The sequence below is a fragment of the Punica granatum genome, chromosome 3 (genome assembly GCF_007655135.1).
Source record: "Punica granatum isolate Tunisia-2019 chromosome 3, ASM765513v2, whole genome shotgun sequence".
Lineage (NCBI taxonomy): Eukaryota > Viridiplantae > Streptophyta > Magnoliopsida > Myrtales > Lythraceae > Punica > Punica granatum.
The window spans coordinates 11,336,814-11,356,400 of record NC_045129.1 but is presented as its reverse complement, the minus strand read 5'-3'; the positions used below and the strand labels follow the sequence as shown (position 1 = coordinate 11,356,400).

General features: G+C 39.1%; 1 protein-coding gene across 1 annotated transcript; it reads right to left on the bottom strand.

The window, feature by feature from the left end:
- Positions 1–426: 426 nt before the first annotated feature.
- LOC116198809 (50S ribosomal protein L17-like) lies at positions 427–2,535 on the bottom strand. Its single transcript, XM_031529052.1, has 6 exons — positions 2,363–2,535; positions 2,152–2,206; positions 1,822–1,872; positions 1,231–1,322; positions 1,070–1,147; positions 427–795 (listed from the first exon to the last, which is right to left on the bottom strand). The coding sequence occupies exons 1-6, from the start codon at positions 2,416–2,418 to the stop codon at positions 645–647; spliced, it is 483 nt and encodes a 160-aa protein (XP_031384912.1). The 5' UTR covers positions 2,419–2,535; the 3' UTR covers positions 427–644.
- Positions 2,536–19,587: the final 17,052 nt, after the last annotated feature.

Genomic DNA, 19,587 nt, shown 5'->3' with positions numbered 1-19,587 from the left:
ATGAGTTCGGAATCCTCCGTCGCCAAGTCCCAAGTCCAAAACGTAGTACCGGTCCAAGAGTAAGTCGTAGCTAAAAAGAAGAAAAAATGCAAGGACTTGCAGAGCTTTGACACAAAGGAAGAAGACACCATCTGCAATTACATTTTGAAAAATTTCCCCGTCTTTTTAGAATTTTTTGATGTCAAAAGATTCTTTAAGCTAAGGCATGAGAAAAGTTTTCTTGCTCCCCAATCCAATTCTCCCAATGTACTCTGGCACCAATGATTGAAGTTTTAGGACTGATGTCCAAATAAGGAAGCTTTCCGTTTTCTTGCCACAGAAGCCCCTTGCCCATATCGAAGAACTCTCAAAACTGAATCCATTCAACTAATCCAACCAGCACGAATTGACAAGCAAAGTTGCGGGTCTGTACTGAACACATGCAGAGGTCAAAAGCCGACACAAATAAATCGAACATCACAAGTCAACATTTCTTATTCATCGCAGCAAAGAAGCAGACATAACTACATAACAATCAGAAGCATTACGATTTTGCCAAGGATTTGTCACCAAATGCTGTTTCTAAAATTGTAGGTAAAAAGTAATTGCATTATCTGATATATATTGGGGCAAAGAACTCAAAATCACGCATCAAGACGTCCACATCATGAATCAGGGTCAGAGCTTCTCTCCTCCTTGGGCGGAGCAAACTGCTTGCACAGCCTGGATCTTGTCCATGGATCCAAGGATGGCCTCTGTGGAGGTTGCGGAGCTGGTGGTTTTGATTGTCTAAGTTCGTTTTCCCGGTCGATAAACCTGTTCAAATGCATGATAAAGCAATCAGGAAGAAGACCAACTTAACATCATTGAGAATTTCTACAATCATAGCAGATCAATTCTACAACTTCTAGTGACATAACAAATGTCACTAGAAGTTACTTCACTTCCACAAAAATTCACTTCCACAAAATTCAGATTGATAACAGAGTGGATGTTCAGAAATTCAAAGGTTGTTTACTTTAACACCACACGTTATATTTCATTCCCACACTACAAAAATGTTACAAGGAGAAGTGATGCAATGACTCACTCGATATAAGCCATGGGAGCAGCATCACCAACTCGTATGCGGGTCCTAAGAAGTCTCGTGTATCCCCCAGCTCTATCTCTGAAGCAACAAGCAAGAAACTCTGAGAGGATCACACCTCATGTAACAGAGAGACAGAAGGATTCTCATGGGTTTATACTCACTTATATCTATAGGCCAACTCGGTAAAAAGCTTGTGAAGGACATCATCCCCTCGCACGAAAGCAGCAGCATGCCTCGCGGCAGAAAGGGAACCCTGCAACAAACAATAGTGTGAAAACGTAAACTAGTATTCCAATTTCAGAGCATCAGATACAACCATAAAACCAAACCTACGAAAGAACACAATCAGAAGCAAGAAACCACTAAACCGTCATCTTCCTTCTTATCTTTTATTCAAGGCGACACTGTCAAACTTCCAATGCCGAAGTAGTACAATAAGCTAGAGCTGTAAACAACTAGTGCTGGCAGTTGCTATCACTATTCCACCATTACCCAGTCTCGATACATTAAGAGAATTGAATTTCATTTTTTCTTTTGTCTTTCTTTCACTTTTGAATCCAGCAATTCTGCTTGTTGCACATTGAAAATTGGAGGAAATGAGACAAGCCCCATAAACAGATACTAGCTGTACTGAACTCCATTACTGAGCTAGAATATGCTGAAGTTAGATATTATGAACTACTCTTTGCTGATCAAATAGGAATTCCAATTAACTCAATAATGGGACCACCGAATGATCAAAGTTTGAGTACCTCTTTGCCGAGCTGCACCATATTATCTGCAAGCCGCCTTACTTCTTTCGCCTGCACACAAAAGAGCAAGCATTAGCACCGAAACACTAGTTTCATCCTAACACTTATACATCAATCGGAATCAATTTCCGCCTTATCGAATAGATTCAACTACCGAAATCCTCCGTCCATTAGACTAAACAACAACAGCAAAACAAACATGGCAGGAATTTCAAAATTTGAAATTTTGCTTAATCGAATAGATTCAATTACAGAATGAAAAGCCTGATCTAAATTATCCCCAAGGAATTCCCCCATTATAGCGACAATCCCAGAAGAATAACAACTCACCTTTGCAACAGTTGTTTCGATTCTCTCATGTTTGACCAGCTGCGAAACCATGGTCCTGCTCAATGATAACACCATCAGAAATAGACACTCATATATGAATTCTCCTGTATATGAACAGAACGATGGGGGAAAGAGGGAACTGAAGCAGACAGTAAACAACACCAATCCAGGAAAATAATCGAATCGGTGAAGAGAAGGGAAATGTCGGGACCTGAGCATGGACATCCGGTGACCGGTGGGCCTACCGAGCTTCCTGAACTTGGTCATTTCTAGAGAGAGAGATATGGCAGTTTAGAGAGAGAAAGCTTCGAGCCCCGTTAATGGAGGGAGAAAAACCTCGCGCAGGGTTTTGGTGTTCAGCTCGACTGAGCTCTGCCTGCGTTGGAGACGAGAGCTCCCGTCAGTTCCCTTTCCTGCTTCCTATTGGGCTGGGCCCTGAAATGTCAGTTTGAGCCTGACATCGTGGGCTATGAGTTGGCCTTCTATTCTTGTCTTTGGGCCGGTTTCAATGTATGCATTCGAAATCGCACATTTGTATTTTGACGTTGAAATCAGACTCTGGATCAAATGTTCCATTCTCTTTTGGTGATTTTTTATGTTTCAATTTTTTTTTCATTTGATTCACGAATGTCCTTCGATATTGTTTTGTCGTTTCGGTGCATCAGTTTCACCTTATACGTGCAACACCATTATTTTTAATATACTTGTTACGATACACTGATATTTCACTTGTCTGGTGCACCCAACAACTAAGGTCGTATGAAATCTCGAGTTTAATTTTTATTGTAGGTATTCATTTCAATTATCTCATCTAGGTCTCCATGTTTGTTTTACCAAGAAATTAAATATCAGGAAAGGCTTTATATATACATATGCATATAAATGTATATGCGTGATGATCAGTTCAATATCTGCGGGTGCGTGCATGTCTAATAGTTTTTTTTTTCTCTTTAATGGAAAAAATGGTCCTTGAAATATGCACCTCGGGACAAGTTCATCCCGGAAATTTAATCAGTGGACAAATTGGTCCGGACGTTCGAAAAAACGCAAGTCCCTGACAGAACCCTAGACGCCGTGATGAACTCCGTTTGCCCCCCCTGCTCAACTCGATTTCCCGGTCGAAAATTGCCCCAAATCGATGAAACCCTAATTGAGGTGCATTTTCTTCCGATTCAGTCGTCAAATTCCCCCACCACGTCAAGATTTCTGCAATTGAATGTATTGTCCGTGATCCGAAGGTGAAATCATCGTTGCTGGTGGTTGTTTCCGGTGAGAATTTGAAATTTTTGTTGCTGCTGGTGAGTAGTTGGTCACCGTCGCGGCCCAGAGCTCCGAGAATGGCAAGCAACATTGAGTTTGATCACTTATCGGCATCGCTACTTGGTTTTCTGTTCTGTTGCCGTGTAGGGCTTAGGGTTTTGTGAACTGATGGCTCGACGTTCTGTCGGAGACAGCAGACCAGGTTGGGCAACGATGAGTTTGACCTCCGAAAAGACTCGAGGAAATCAAGAGCGAGCTCAGAGGGGGTTTCAAGATCGTTGATTTGGGATTCAGGGCAACTCCTCTTGCGTTCCCCAGGTCAGTGATTACTGCTTGTTCTGATTGACTCTGGAGATGGGTGTGAAAAGGAATGAGGTTGTTCATCAGGTACAAGCTTAGTGATCGAAATTTGATTATTGGTGAAAAGGAAAGCAAGCGGAATGAAAAGGAATTGTTGGCCTGATTGGAGAGTGCAATCATGAGTTAGTTTTCTTTCTTTCTGTGGGGTAGATTAGAAGTTAAGAGACAACCATTGTCGCTGCATAGATTTTGCAATTGTGTCGTTAAATGCTTGAAAAAGGTGTGGACTTTGGGGTTGTCGATCTTGCTTGTTCGTTTAATTTGTATGATTGAATTGTGTCTTGCTGCTTTGCTGTTGAATTGGCTGGAGCTTATGGAGGATTTGCTGCTAAGGAAGTTACTGCTGCTGAATTGGTTTTGGTTTATCCATGCGTTGGATTGGTTTTGGTTTTGATTATCCTCACTTGTTCTTTCTGTACTGCATGAGCTCCATGCATCATGAGTTGGTTACATAACAAAATTCTACCGAAAAAGATGATTTGAATCCTGGTGATACCTATATTAATTGCTGAAAATATGTTGTTTATTGTTCTTTGCTATTGAATTTGCTGGAGCATATGCTGTTGGAGAATTTATTGCTTATGATAATTTGCTGTTGATGATAATGTGCTGCTAGAATTATGGGAGGTGAGGGAAGCCAATGGAGTGGGACAAAGCAATATGTCCAAAAGTGCACAGCTTCTTCACGGGTTGAAAAATCAATCAATTTGTGCGGTTGTGGCAGGAACCTCCTGTTGCAAACATCTACTAGGAAACAAAGTTATGGTAGGCGTTTCCTTGGTTGTCCATTATGGAAAAGAAGTGACATTACCTGTAGATACTTTGAATGGATTGATAATGAGGAGCAGCTTGAAGTGCAGCAGACTGCAAGACCCCGAACTAGAGAAGATAACAAGCTCATGAAGAAGATAAAGAAGAAAATTCAATTGTATGAACATGAAAACAGAATGCTAAAGATTGCATGTGGCATTTTGTTTTTCATCATTGTTGTATTTTTAGTTTGTGTTTGTCTTAGGATATTGTAACGTATTTTTTCGTGTGAATGTGATACTGTAGGATTGTGAGATTCTAATTTGTATTGAGATGACTTTGTTATTGCTAATATAATACAATATTTGGCAGTTCTTGTGGCATTCTGTTATTGTTGCCTATTCTGAGTGTCCATTCAGTTATTGTTGTCTATTCAACAGAATACATAACATAATTCACTTTTCCAACAGAATACATAACATAATTCACTTTTCCAACAGAATACATAACATAATTTACTTTTCCAACAGAATACATAACATAATGCAATTCTTCAACAGAATACATAACTGAATGAACTTTTCCAACAGAATACATAACAGAATGAACTTTTCCAATAGAATACATAACAAAAGAGACTTTTCCAACAAAATACATAACAGAATGATCTTTTCCAACAGAATACATAACAGAATTTACTTTTCCAACAGAATACATAACAGAATGCAATTCTTCAACAGAATACATAACTAAATGATCTTCTCCAACAAAATACATAATAGAATGCAATTCTTCAACATAATACAAACTAAATGATCTTTTCCAATAGAATACATAACATAATTTACTTTTCCAACAGAATACATAACAAAATTCACTTTTCCAACATAATACATAACATAATTTACTTTTCCAACAGAATACATAACAGAATGCACCTTTTCAACATAAAACTTAACAAAAGATTATCTTCCCATAGAATACATAACGAAAGAGAGTTTTCCAACAGAATACAAAACCAAATGAACTTCATCATCAGAATACAAAACCATATACATACAACTATTGCAGGTCATGTTGACATTTAATTCGGTGAAACTTCAATGAAAACAGTAAAAACTGCTATGTCCACTAACTCCTCAAGATCTTCGACTGATAGTATTTGATCCTTGCGATGAGCTTGAATAGGACGTCGACGCTGAAGCTGTTGAAACTTGTGGAAGCACTCTTGGCCTTATAGGAGGGGGTTTATAAGTATGAGTACTCCAATTGCCTCTACCCAGGTAATCTGAATGGAAATGTGCTTGGACTTGGAGATGGATTAAATGGTGTTGGAGGCCTCCAATTGGAACCTTGGTTTGCTGGTATCCCCATTCTAGAGCTAAAAGCCCTTCTTTGAACCTATAAAAACATGCTTTATATATTAGCTTCCCTAAGTAAAAATAATTTCAATTCTCAAGTATATTCAATTAACCTGAGTAGAAGAATGTGAAGCTGAAACAGGTACACTAAACCCGAGGATGATAGAGTCTTGAGACCCTACAATAGGATTTGAGGGGCCTAAGGGGCCTAATGGGGGGTTTAACCTACCAAAAGAACAAGATAGCTTTTATAAGACAAAATCAATTGAATTTATCATAGTTAACATAATAAACAATTAGCATACCTATGAATCAGATGCATTAGAACCCCTAGTTGTTCTTTTATTTCCCCTCTTATTTGGAGCATCATTATTGGCTTCTTTCGTACATCTCCTAACGTTGTGCTCGGCCTCTTCACATCTAGAGCAGTGAGTCTCACCATACTTTCTTGTTGCCTTGGATGAGTTGCTTGCCTCACCCTCAGATTGCCTTTTCCTTTGCTTAGGCCTTCCAGACGGTCTTTTAAATGCAAGTGGCTCAATTGGTGGCAGTTCAGTGCGGTGCCAGTCATTTTCACCAATAATTGGTTCAATGTATGGGACATAAGTGGCTTTCCATCGTTCAGTGGAATACCATGAATGAACATACTTCTCGGTTTCCAAATTATTGTAAGCCATGCAAGCAATAGCATGTGCACATGGTATCCCGGTTAACTGCCACATTCTACAACTACAAGTCTCAGTACCTAAATCTACCACTTTACATTGGGGCATTTTTCATACTTGAAATTTGTAACCTGCTACATCACCAACCCATTCAGGGGTCCAATATGAACTATCTTTTCTACACTTGTCTAGCCTACTTTGTGCTACTGGACAAATTGGAACCACAAAGCTATTTGCCTGCAATCCGTGCTTATTCATCTTCCCCATCAAATAACATCTAATATCTTCAAGCATCGTAATGATTGGCTTACCTCTAAACTTCACAATTTTTGAGTTAAACTGCTCACAAGTATGGTTTAGTAGATTATCAATCTTAGGATAATCACTAAATTCAGCTTTGCTCCAAGCGTCGGGCTTGAATCTTTTCAGCCATGCCCATGCATCTTCATTCATTCTCTTCATTATCATCATATTCTAATCAAACTCCACCATTGTGGTACTTCTTGTACATTTCCAGAGTTGCTTGGTTAGTTCCATGTTCTTGTACTTGTTGTAGAAGTTCCTCCATGTGTGCAATACACAATTCCTATATGGAGCACCATGACATAATTCCTCCAAAGTCAATTTCAAACCCTGCAAGAATATATATTGTCAAATAAAATTTTAGTTTTAGTTAATATTAACAAATTTAGAGTTGCTTGGTTGATAGGTACCTTCTGTTGATCTGATATAAAGTTCCAACCATTGTCACTGTATTGTCCAATATCCCCAAGTAAATTTGTCAAAAACCAACTCCATGTATCCCTATTTTCTTGCTCAACAACAGCTATTGCAATCACATAAAAATGTTGATTGCTATCTTGAGCAACCGCAGACAGTAACTGTCCTCCATAGTACCCCTTTAGAAAACACCCATCCAGCCCAATGAGGGGTTTGCATCTTGCTTTAAACCTCTGAACATTTGCATTAAAGCAAATGTATAGCCTATCAAATGTTGGTGGCAACTCTAGAGTAGGTCTATTTACTTGCAAACCAAATGTAGAATTAGGATTCTACCTCCTAAGTTCCTCACAGTAGTCCCACAATTTTTGATATTGCAACTTCTTAGATCCCTCTACAATTGTTCTGGCCAACCTCATCGCTCTGTATAACATGTGTTCATCTACATGAATACCTCTATACCTTTTGAACCAGTCAAAAGTATCATGGGCTGACATTGTCGGGTATGATCTTAATTCATCAAGAAGCTGAGCAGCCAACCACTTCTTATTAGCTTGCTTGTTTTTGAACCCCCTAGCACAAGTATGTGGCTCTACGAACTTCTTTACTTTGAAAGTTTCACCTCATTACTCCAAGAACAATAGATCTCCCATTTGCACCCATCCGATCTATACTTTGCCCTAACCCTTTCATTGTCATTCTTCACAAACTTGAATACCCTTCCTACTGCTATATTATAATCTGTCACAGCTTTCTTGAACATAATTAAGTTCGGGAATAACATGTTTAACTGTAATTGAACCTCCCCAAATGTGGCCTTCTCATCAAACTCGGGATACTTTCTGAACTCCTCTTCACTCTTCTCATCATCAGAGATACACTTGTTCACTAGCTCTTCTGAAATATAGCCTTCATCTTCATCACTAGAGATGACCATATCCGCTGTTGTTGGTGATAATCTCACAACTATATGCTCTCCATTTTTGGGATCTGATCCATCACCAATATGCTCCTCTTCTTCATCCAAATGACCTTCAGCATCCTCATTGAATATATATTCTGAATCCCAATAAATCTCTGAATCAACATGCTTTGTACCTTCATACTGAAAATGATTCTCCCGCCCATCTACATCATATCCTTCAATATTTTCTTCCTCATATACCTCATCATCATTCCTTCATAAAACCAATTAAAAAAATCAATCACCTCATGCCAAACATAAAGCATAGTTTGATTGTAAATGCTAAACCACACATTCATAATTGGCAAGCTGCATAAAAGGGCAAGATCTCTCAGCATTGTTGCCTATAACTGACCTGGAAGCCATGCAGAATGCAAATCAACAACCGCACCCGTTGGGACTCCCGGATCCTCTCAGGGTTATTCCCCTTCTCCTCCTTGAAAATATTTTATAGAGGTCATCTCAATTATCAATACTATTTATAAGAAATTAATTATACAAATTACAAATTTTAGTTAACGAATAAATAATCATAAAAAGTCGAGTTAGCAGTTACAGACTTAGATGCCCCTGTCGACCATTGATAGGATATCAGTTATAGGAGAGTACAAAGGCATTTACAAAGCTATGAGACTTGACTAAACTGAAAATATGACAACTAACCATTAAAGCTTTGTATGATTCTATTTCATTTTTCGAGTGGAAACATTAGCAGAGCTTCTGAGTCTACAATGCATAATAATCTTCGGAATGCTCGAAAACATGAAAAAAGAATAATTTGGGAAATTCATATGGTAGTGTCATTCAAATAGAAAGACATCATGAGTGTATCACGAGAATGCAACAGTGCAGTAAGCAATCCAAAATTAGCTCGACATTGTCTGACATGCACACATAAAGACAACAACAAATATTGTGAAAGCTTTAAACGATTCTGAGCTGAAGAAATCGACAATGTTGAACTAAACTTAATATTGAACTTCAATTCTGAGCCGAAGAAAACGACATTGTTGAACTAAATTTAATATTGAACTTCAATGTAAAGATTTGACAACAACAACAAGGTCAACTAAACTTAATATTGAACTTCTTTTAGAAAGAAGCTTCGAAGCAACAACAGACTATATGCATCTAAGTTTCTCTGTTGAACTGACTCGACAATGCATCTAAGTTTCTTTGTTGAACTCTGATGGAACCATAACCGACAATGCAGCAGGAAAAAACCCAATATTCAAGAACTCAACTGACCCGACAATGCAGAAGGTTCCTTCCGCAGGATCTCCAGCTCGAGATGAGCTCAAATGAGCTCAAATGGTGCCAAACACGAACTGAACTGAGCTTACAATGTAGAAGCACTCCTTGCGCAGGATCTCCAGCTCGAGATGAGCTCAAATCAGCTCAATGTTGGCAAAAGGAAGCTTGATCAAATGTTATAACGAGAAGAGAAGCTCCAATCTGTGGCAGAGAAGAGAATAGGGTTTCATTGCATTTTGGGGAAGAAGGCAGAGAAGAGAAGCTCCAATCTGTGGCAATTGGGGCGGGAAGAAATTAGCAGGGGAGGGGGGTTGGGGGTTGACAGCAACGGACGGACAGCAAATTCGGCCATGAAAGGTAATCCGTTAGGGACCTCTCCTATTTTCAGACGGAAGGACCAAATCGTCCAAACTTTTGCAACGTCCAGACCAATTCGTCCAAACGTTTGCAACGTCCGGACCAATTTGTCCACTGATTAAATTTCTGAGATGAAATTGTCCCGAGGTGCATATTTCAGGGACCATTTTGTCCATTTTGTCCTTTTGGCTCTTATTCAGAGTGGCAATTGATGCAACCACTGAATGTCAGCCATACACAGAAGTCGCGTTGATTAATTTGAGGAGTTTCCGATTTTCAAAAGACGAACTATTTATATATCGTGGCATGCAATATCTATATATGTACATACATATGCTTAGATTCAAATGCCTTACATGTTGACTGAGACCATCCGTCACTACTAGAAGATACTAAAGTTGCTTTTTAATATGGTTAATTCAAATGGTTTAACGTCTATTCATCTTAAGTAATTAAGTCTTGAACATCGAGGAGTTTGGCCTTGGCCTCTTTTAGTTCAGGTAGTCCGGCATCATGGAACCGGAACCTACCCGAAACCTGTATTATACCACAGGTTCCAGGTACCTTATTGGAACTTGTAAATTTTTTTCTCTTTCTAAATAAAATCGAAAATGTCACATATATAATCAGTAATTACACCAAATAGAATATCAATAAAATTTAAATTAATCCACAACAATGAAATAATAATATGTCTCATCAATCCATCGACAAAATTGAACATCTATAATACGATCTCACACAACAAAGTGTCTATGTTCTGATTCATTAGAGAAGATAATAACTTTACTCTTTCCTCTTCTTTTTTTTTTAAATAAATAACCGGTTCCGGGTATCCTGTAGGCAGGAACCGGAACCGGAACCTACCCTATTTTCAATACGAGCTACCCGGACCCTACTCGTTAGGGTAGGTTCCAATCGGTTCCGGGTATACCCGGTACCCGTGCACACCCCTACCTTTTAGGGACCAAACTGTTGGTAAAAAAAATAGCTAAAAGGACCATTTTGTCATGATTTTTAAAAATTGAGGTATTAAATTCTTGATTTTGAAAATTTAGGTACTCAAGTGCTGAAAATTTAAAAATTGGAGGACTAAAGTGTTAGTGGACTCTTATTTCTCCCCTCTGCTTTATCCCCCGACTCAGCAAAGTAAAACCCTCGTTTACAGCCCTCTCGCCGGCGCGTCCGGTGCCACCTACCACGCCATTGGAAAGCCGAGCTCTCCCTCTTCCTTCCGGTCGGCTTGATTTCCGATGACACCCTGCGTCTCCTCCTATCCCCCTCTCTTCTCCTCTAGTCGTCATGGGTATGGCAGATGAGCGCCATGGTATGGCAGTGGAGCTCCATCGGCTTGCCCTTCGAAAGCTATGGTGTAGATTGTTCTCTACCGTGTCTATTTCTACGATCAAGATCAACCCCATTTGTCGGGTTGTGCCCAGCACTCCTTGTGGCTCAGCCCCACGGTGAAATCCGACCCGACGCCTCTTCGGAGCTGAGGAGGCTGCGACTGCCATCGACATTTCCGCCTCAGATCTGAGGTGGAGATCGTGTCGACGGCGACCCAAAGGTCGTAGGGGCCCTCCTCCCACAACCCGATTCGGGTGTCGTGTGTGAAGGTGACCCCCCTCCTTCTGATGATCAGCTCTCGTCTTCTCCAATCGGATATGCGGCTGGGAGTGGTGGCAGTCCCAGCCCCCTTTGATGGCACGGTATGTCTGATAGGGGAAGGCAGTGCCGCTGACAGCTTTCGTCCTGCCCTTATGTGGCCAATGCAGCCCCGTGGCTGCCTCTCTGCCTCAGCTCCGCCCCCTTTCTATCCGACCAGATCTCCTCCTTCTCCTGGTTGCGGCTTCTAGTCTTGGGATATTCCGTCTCCGCCCCTGCGATAGCATCCACCGTCCATCACTCAACTAGATCAGGCCACTAGACAGCTTGGTTGCCTCCCACCTGCTCAAGCCAACCTTTTGTGGCGTTGTCTTCAACTGTACCTTTTTTTGTTGGATTTTGGACAAGTCTCAACTACCTGGCGATGATCGCTGGTCTGAACCAATCGAGGCTTGACTGCCTTGGTTTGATTATCTTGAGTTTGGGCCGTTTAGGCCTAGGGCCATCGATGTTTGATCTAAGGATCTCGATCTGTGATGGAATCTTGCACGCGGATACTGGCCCAAGTCCCTCGTCTTATCTACTTTGCGGTGGAACTCCCTCTTCAACGAAATAGAATTTCATGGTGGATTTTGAACTATCTCACCATCCTAATTTTTTACCGGATCCACGATGAAATGCAGTTAAAAGGTCATGATTGAATCTAAAAATTTCAATATGGCAAATGATAATTGTATTTGTTTTTCTCCGAAATGATTATTTTAGTTATTTTCCTTTGTTGTTTGCTTGGCGAATAAGTCGTTTGATCCCGCTCTTATAATATCTAATTGGACATTTTTCCTTTGTATTCGCTTTTACAGTAGATTATAATAAATCGACTTTTATCTTTTAGGGAAAAGAAAAAAAAGATAGTCGCAAACTCATCATTATCACAATTGCCCGAGAGGAATGATATCAAGAAATGTTACATGGCAATGCATTGCTTAATCATTATTTTTGTCTAATTAAATTTGTTAATTAATTTAAGAATCTCTATCGTCCCACCAATATTTTCTTTTTTTTTGTAACCCTTATATTTGAAAGTTGAGTGGGATCCGATTAATTCAATTCGAGTCAGATCGACTCACTATAGGAATAAAAAAATTTCAGCATGAATTTTCTTCATTAATAGGAATCGAACCTGAGACTTTATTTAAGAGCAAACAATCACCGAACCGCTTGAAACAACCTATATTGATCACCAATTATCGCAGAATTTTCATGTTAACTATTAAATTTTTATTGAACTTATACGGACCTGAACTCATATCCATTTAAAAACTTAAACTGATAAGTAGTGGCATCTAAGTTTCATATAAATCAATAATTGTTCTTTCATATTTTCTAAGTGAGATTTTGTAATTCTCAACATCCGCCCTCACGTACAACGTGTGGTCTATTTCTACCTATGCGTTGTCACGTGAGGGCGAGTGTTAAGAATTAAAAAATTTCACATGGAATATTAACATTAACTTCAATATAAGAACATTATTATTAAGTCTTAACATCTTTAAGTACCATGAAACATTTTTCTCCAGCTGCAGCCAAATTATGCTCGCAGTTGTCGCTTTAGTTTATTGTCAAACCCACTTGCCGGCCCAAGGTTATCTAGCAAGCTAGTGGAGGATCTTTAATTGTGGAAAAAGAATTTTCCTCTCACTTATAATGATCCCCCTTAATCAATTAAATAATAGGTTTTGATGACGAGGTATGACGTAAATGGCAGTGTTGCCAGTAGACAAATTTTACCAACAATGGATGAATTCGAAATTAACCATAACTATTTTGTAATTAGAGTCAAATCGATGTCCAGTTATGAATTCGTTTGAACATCAATAAGTTAGGAGATATCTCAAATTTTCATCCTAAAAAAGAAAATAAAATCCTTTATAACATGCGACTTCGTTGGAGATGTTGAAAGCTTTTGGAACGAGATTCTAACTATAAAATTCTTAATTAATTATCAGGCGATATCGTATGTATCGTACGTGACTTGTACTATTTTTTTTCTAAAATGTTAAATTTATACATAAATTAATAGGTTATGATAATCGAAAAGTAGAAAAGATTGCAATTTCGAAAATTTCTCCAGCTAGAAAGCGATTGGGCATGTGCGATCTGATCTAGCTAGCCCACAGAATATTGTTGTATGTCTTATGTTAAATCATTTGATGATTGAATTAGCAGGGGAAACATCTATCACATCTATGAATCACGGCGCCGAACCGAGCACGGGACCGTCAGACGACACAAAAAAGCCCATGCTGATCTTAAAACTTAAGGAATCCGTGTTTACGCAATTTCTTATTTATTGATCTACCGGTCTTCTCACGTATTGACGTAACTCAGAATCGGCTCGCTCGGTCATTTGAACTATCAGAGCGTTGTAATTGATTGATCAGCAGTCTTTCCATATACTCTGAATAGATAGGGATCAGTTCTTGAGATTCCCAATCTCGCATTCTCTAGTGCTTCGGATAATATTTGCATCCTTCAAAGCGACCCTGTTATTCTTGTTCGTCCCTTTATCAATATATCTCCACTGAACTTTCGCCACAAAACAAACAATGTGACAGATGATTCATATACACATGTTATAATATATAAGAGTGTAGACAAATACATATGACCCTGGAAAAAAAAAACAAGAAGAAGAAGAAGAAAACCTTTTCCCTCACTTATCCCAAAAAAAAAACCTTTCCATATATATATATATTTGATAACGATGAGTTTATTCTTTCCGGACCAACGAACACCGTGTTGAATTTACGATATTGTGAACTACTTATAAAGTATACGCACGTCCTAACCACTTGAGCTAACACTTGGAAGTTAAAATAGTGGTTTCAGAGGCTTTTCTTTGAACCCTTACCTCTATAGCATCTATTTTTAAATTAAATCTTGTTCTTTTTATTTGGTTCTCTTTTGGTCCTACAATTATTTTTCAATTAAAAAATGCTCACGTTACATTCTTGTTTTAACAAAAATATAATTTTAAAAGAAAATAATAAATAATTAAAAAAAGGAACTCGAACGAATAGAAGTGTGAGGGACAAGGGATGGGCAGTGGGGGCCTCACTAGCTATCACCACCACCTTAATGAGGTCGTCAGCAACTTCATAGAAAAAGAGGTGTCCATCTCAATTAGGAGAGATCTATATCGAATTTAGGTGCGTTGATTAAGGGGAAGGGGCGATCAACAGTGGCTTCCTCTCCCCTTTCTAGATCAACATTGGTCTTTGTTGTCTCAGGTGATCTTGGATGGGAAGACGGGGCCGCCCACAATGACCCCTTCTCCCTTAATCGAGGGATCTTAACTTACCCAACATCCCTCGAGTAAAGGAAGGGATCTCGTCAGTGGTTCTCTTTCCCCTTCGAGGTTATCAACGAACATTGAATCGACCTACAACCTCGTTGAGGCGACGGTGGCGCTGGTAAGGCCCCTACGGGCCTACCTCTCCTCCATTCTTCTTTCCACTTTCGATTGTTCAAGTTCCTTTTTTTAAAATTTTTAGTTTCTTATTTTTAAATATTAATAATTATTATTCAAATAAAAGTTACCATGTCAGCATTTTTCCAATAAAAAAATGGCTACGAATAAAATGATAAAGATTGAGGACGAGATCAACCCAAAAACAACCAAAAAAGAGATAAACGTTGAGGACTCAAACCAACTTTTTTTTTTTTAATGATAAACACATATATAAAAGGGCGCAGGGCCCAGAATCCGCCCTTTGTTAGGTGCCACCTGTTTTTTCGAGTGCCCACTGGTTTTGTTCTCTTCCTATCTTTTATTTCGTCCCTGGTTATTGTTGTTTCGCTACGTCATTGTTTTGGAAATGAATATGATTTAACATTGTTTAGTTTATCTTAACATATCTTCAAACCATATATTATTTATTATAATGGAGTTATTCTAGCACTAGTCCAGATTAATATATTTTTAAAGGTAAAAAGAACATATATATATATTTTAATGGTCACAATCATAATGTGCTGTATCTGCTTCTCGAGAATTTCTGGGATCAAACATAATCCATTATCAAATTGTACATCAATCACCATTTTCGGGATCCGCACTTAATTAGATCACTTAGTAATCTAAGATGCACAATCGATTCTGTTGTATTCTCCTTAAAGTCAATATGTTTAAAGGATTTCCGCATCACTTATGGCGTTTTTGTATGTACTACAATCAGGGATGGACGCATGATTGAGCTCGTGGAGGGACGACAGACAAGTAATAAGATTATAAACTTTTTGATTTAGAGAGGATGAATAGTAGTAATTTTATAAAAATTTGAAAGACGATATACAAAATTTTCTTAGAATATCGAAATTTCTTAGACAGGTAATAACTGTTTGCAATGTAATATTTCTCTGCTTATTCTAATAGAACTGTTTACAATGTAATTTTTGTTTAATAAGATCGAGTTGATGATTGAATTCTCAGCAACACATTGAAAAATCAATTACTTTCATGAAATTTCTCGATCTATCAATTTTTTAAGTTTCGGCTTGAAAAATCACAGTGTTTATTTTTGTTTCACTGATCTACCAATTCGTTAATTGGCCAGTCAAAACTGCTAACATGGCTGCTAACGACGCTTATGTGGCAGGTGGTTGCCTACGTGGATGGCACGCCACGAAGTTTTAACCTAAAAAATAACATAATTTGCTTTTTTTCCCTCATCTACCAAATATCAATAATTTAAAAAAATCACATAGTTTGCTTATATTCCCTCATTAATAGGAAAAAGATCTAGGGCAACCCATGTTGGGACCTAGAGCGACCCATAAAGGCGTCATGATAGGTCTCGCGACGTTTGTGCCGACATTTAGCTATGGATCGCCTAAGGTCCAGTCGGGATAGGGCATCGCGACGTCTATAAGAAACGTCACCATAGACCCGTCTGTGCTGACCCATAACAGTAGTCGCCGTAACCTCTAGTCGGCGAAGAACCACCGAGGGCGACGTTTGTATGGGAAGCCCTGGACCTTACTACGATGACGTTTGGTAAATGCGGGCGTCACCACCCTGTGACTACCCATGCTAACGACGATCTCGAGTAACCTACGTCGATGTTTAGCAGACGTTGCCTAACATCAACATGGGAGGACCCATGTTTGTGTTGGCCTATAATCACCTTGACGGAGTAGCCCGATGGTCAGATTGTGGGTTTTCTATCAACAAGTTGTCAGCTCATTGACAGATGAATGGTAATGTTTTTTTTTTGTCAACAAGCTGTGAGTTTGTTATGAGAATACTGTTGTGAACTTTATTTTAATCAAACCTAAACATTTACAAAAAATATGAATGTGAACTCAAGAATTACATCGTAGAATTATGTCGAAAATTATTATTGCACTATAATTAATGTAACAATTCCCGACTAAACTAGGCCAATGTCACAAGTTTATAACAACAAAAATATTACCAATAATAATCCCAACAACTGAAAATTTGTCATACTCATACAATACGACCTTATTACTTAGTCGATAATCTTGAGCAACATCACCTCCTGAGCCTTCTATCGAGCCGTAGCCTCTATCTCCTTCAGAGTTTTTCTTGTAGAGCTCGTTGTTCGACTTTACACTCTTCCTCCCTTTTTACTTGAGCCTCTGCCTCCTCACAGAGTTTTTGTTTTAAAGCTCACCATTCGGCTCCATCCTCATTCTACTCCTTGGGAGGCATAAAGACTCTCATGTTTCATCATATCAACAATCGATAAAAAAAAAAGCAATTCAGTCCGCACATGGATAGCCAAGCTCGAGGCCAATAATCTCACCTAGCCTCGTCTTATCCCCAGCTGAGCCACTATTTGAAAGGAGTTTAGAAAGGAGCCGAGCCCAAGTCAATTGGGGAGATGATATGAGACATCAAAGACGAGTTTAGCGGGCATAGCTATAGGAAGGGACGGAGTAGCTAGGGCTGTGAGCTACAGCTAGGGTGGTCAGGGCTCCGAAGCTGCGAGACAGAGACAATGGTAGAGATTGACAAAGAGATAGAGAAAGGAACCGAGAATGGGAATGGACTTAGCTTAAGGCTGAGGCATAGTGCTCGATGTCAGACTCATGGGGGGACCGCCAAAGCTCTGGGCAGCTCTGAAGGAGGAGTGGAGCTCATCAACAAGCTGAGGAATGAGAGAAAGGCAATGACGTTGAGGGCTGATAGTAGAGTCTTTGTCAGTGTGGTCGAGGAAGGGCAGGGGGTTTTGGTGCATTGTAGATGTGATTACTTGTGCTAGAGAAAGCTCAGGCTGAGCTCGTCGGAGACGATGCTGGATGGTTATGCACAAGGTTGAGGTGTTGTGCTTGAGGTAGAGATAGTCGGTGCTAGCGCTCTTAGTTGTTGCGATGAAGGGATCGAAGATGGCAGTGACTTGAGGAAGGAGGGGGAGAAGCTCTAGGGCTCTTTTATTAGAGGCGGCAGATTTTTGGAAGGAAGAAGATGACGGGGTCACAAACTTAGGGAAAGAGGAGGAAGAAGATTGGAGGTTTTTCTTCGATAGAAAGATGAATGGTTTTTTTTTTTTATGGAAAGAAGGTGAGAGACAAAGTCCTTCAAAGAAATGATAAAGGAAAGAAAAAATTTTAATTTGATTTTTGAAACTTTGGCTGGCGGTAGGTGGAAACTTTCCTGTCTAGTATTTTAATTTTTTTTTTAAATCAAGACTTTGGGTGGCGCTTTTATAGATCGCCCAAGACTTGTTAACAAGCTGCCAACAAGTTGTCAAATTGGTGACTATTGAAAATTTTGATCAATTCGCACAGTATTAGCTAGATGGTAACAAGCTTACAGAAATGCAGTTTGGTGAAACGAATTCCTTTCATCCAATGGCAACTACTTCCCTATCCATTGTCAAACTTTATATGTTTGCTATATATATGATTTCATTTGACCAATGTCTACTACTAACAATGCAACCAATGAATTTGAGTTTAATCTATAACATACATAGATAAAGTGATGCGAACCTCAACGAACCTACTGCGAGACCCAACAACAATAGAATGAGATCAAACCCAGGATCGTCCAATGAAGGTTTCAAGAATAAAGAATATTGACTCGCTGACTATAAAGAGTCAGAAACCAATATTATAATATGGAATATTGACCCGCTAGCTATAAGGAACTAGAAACCAATATTATAAATGTCGGGAATCACAAGTCATCACACTTGCAATATCGTCGAAGTTGCTGCAGAACAACTCAGAGAAAACCTCTCTCGCAAAGTTAAATGAAAACTGATATGTCTTCTCTAGGGAGGCCACTAGCTGATAACCTAAATGGGCTTGACTAAAATAAATCATAAGTGTAATGAGCCCAAAATGAAATAGGCCCAAGTAATTGAAAAGCAACTGAATTCAGCCATTTGAACTGGGATCATCTTCTAAATATATTTCTAAAATATGAACGGTCGTGGCTTCTTGTTCCACATGCAGCCCGCCCAAGAGCTCGACTTCTCCTCCATGGACATGCAATAACAGCCTTTGCATGGCTTGTTGGATTCGCTTGGCTCGTGCTCTTGTACTTGCTCTAGCTGGCACATGCTTATCCCAAAGCTCGCCTTCATGCCCGACCTTATCATCCTGTGATTCTTCCTCAAGCCCGTGCGAAGGGTCCTCTAGCTGGATCATATCATAAAGTTATAAAGGGAAAGCATAGTCAAGTATTGGCGCTTCAACCAAAAAAAAAACTCATAAGTTACCATTGCATATCTCTTCTAAACGAGCTTCTTATCTGTTAGTATACATGTATCAAACCTCGCAAGATTTGTATACAAACCTCTTGAGGAATTAATATGCGCCCAATCACATCTAAACATTAGTACCCAAAAATCACCATAATATTCCAAATCGAACTTACTTGCACAAATCTCGCGAGATTTGTATACAAACCTCTTGAGAAATTAATGTCAACTCAATCACATCTAAATATGGTTATAAAAAATCACTGTAATAGCTCAAATCGATCATATTTACGTAACATCCGTAATATAGTTTGCCATCGGCAAGAAATCATCACACGATTTTGGGCTTTATGAGACCTTTCCGGCTCATGGTATGGAAGCGGAAATCATTTATAATCGAAGCA

Coding starts and splice junctions, on each gene's coding strand:
- LOC116198809 (XM_031529052.1), bottom strand. CDS start 2,418: ATGACCAAGTTCAGGAAGCTCGGTAGGCCCACCGGTCACCGGATGTCC. Junction 1,323..1,821: donor TGGTGCAGCTCGGCAAAGAG/GTACTCAAACTT, acceptor TGTTTGTTGCAG/GGTTCCCTTTCTGCCGCGAG. Junction 796..1,069: donor GCTCCCATGGCTTATATCGA/GTGAGTCATTGC, acceptor GCATTTGAACAG/GTTTATCGACCGGGAAAACG.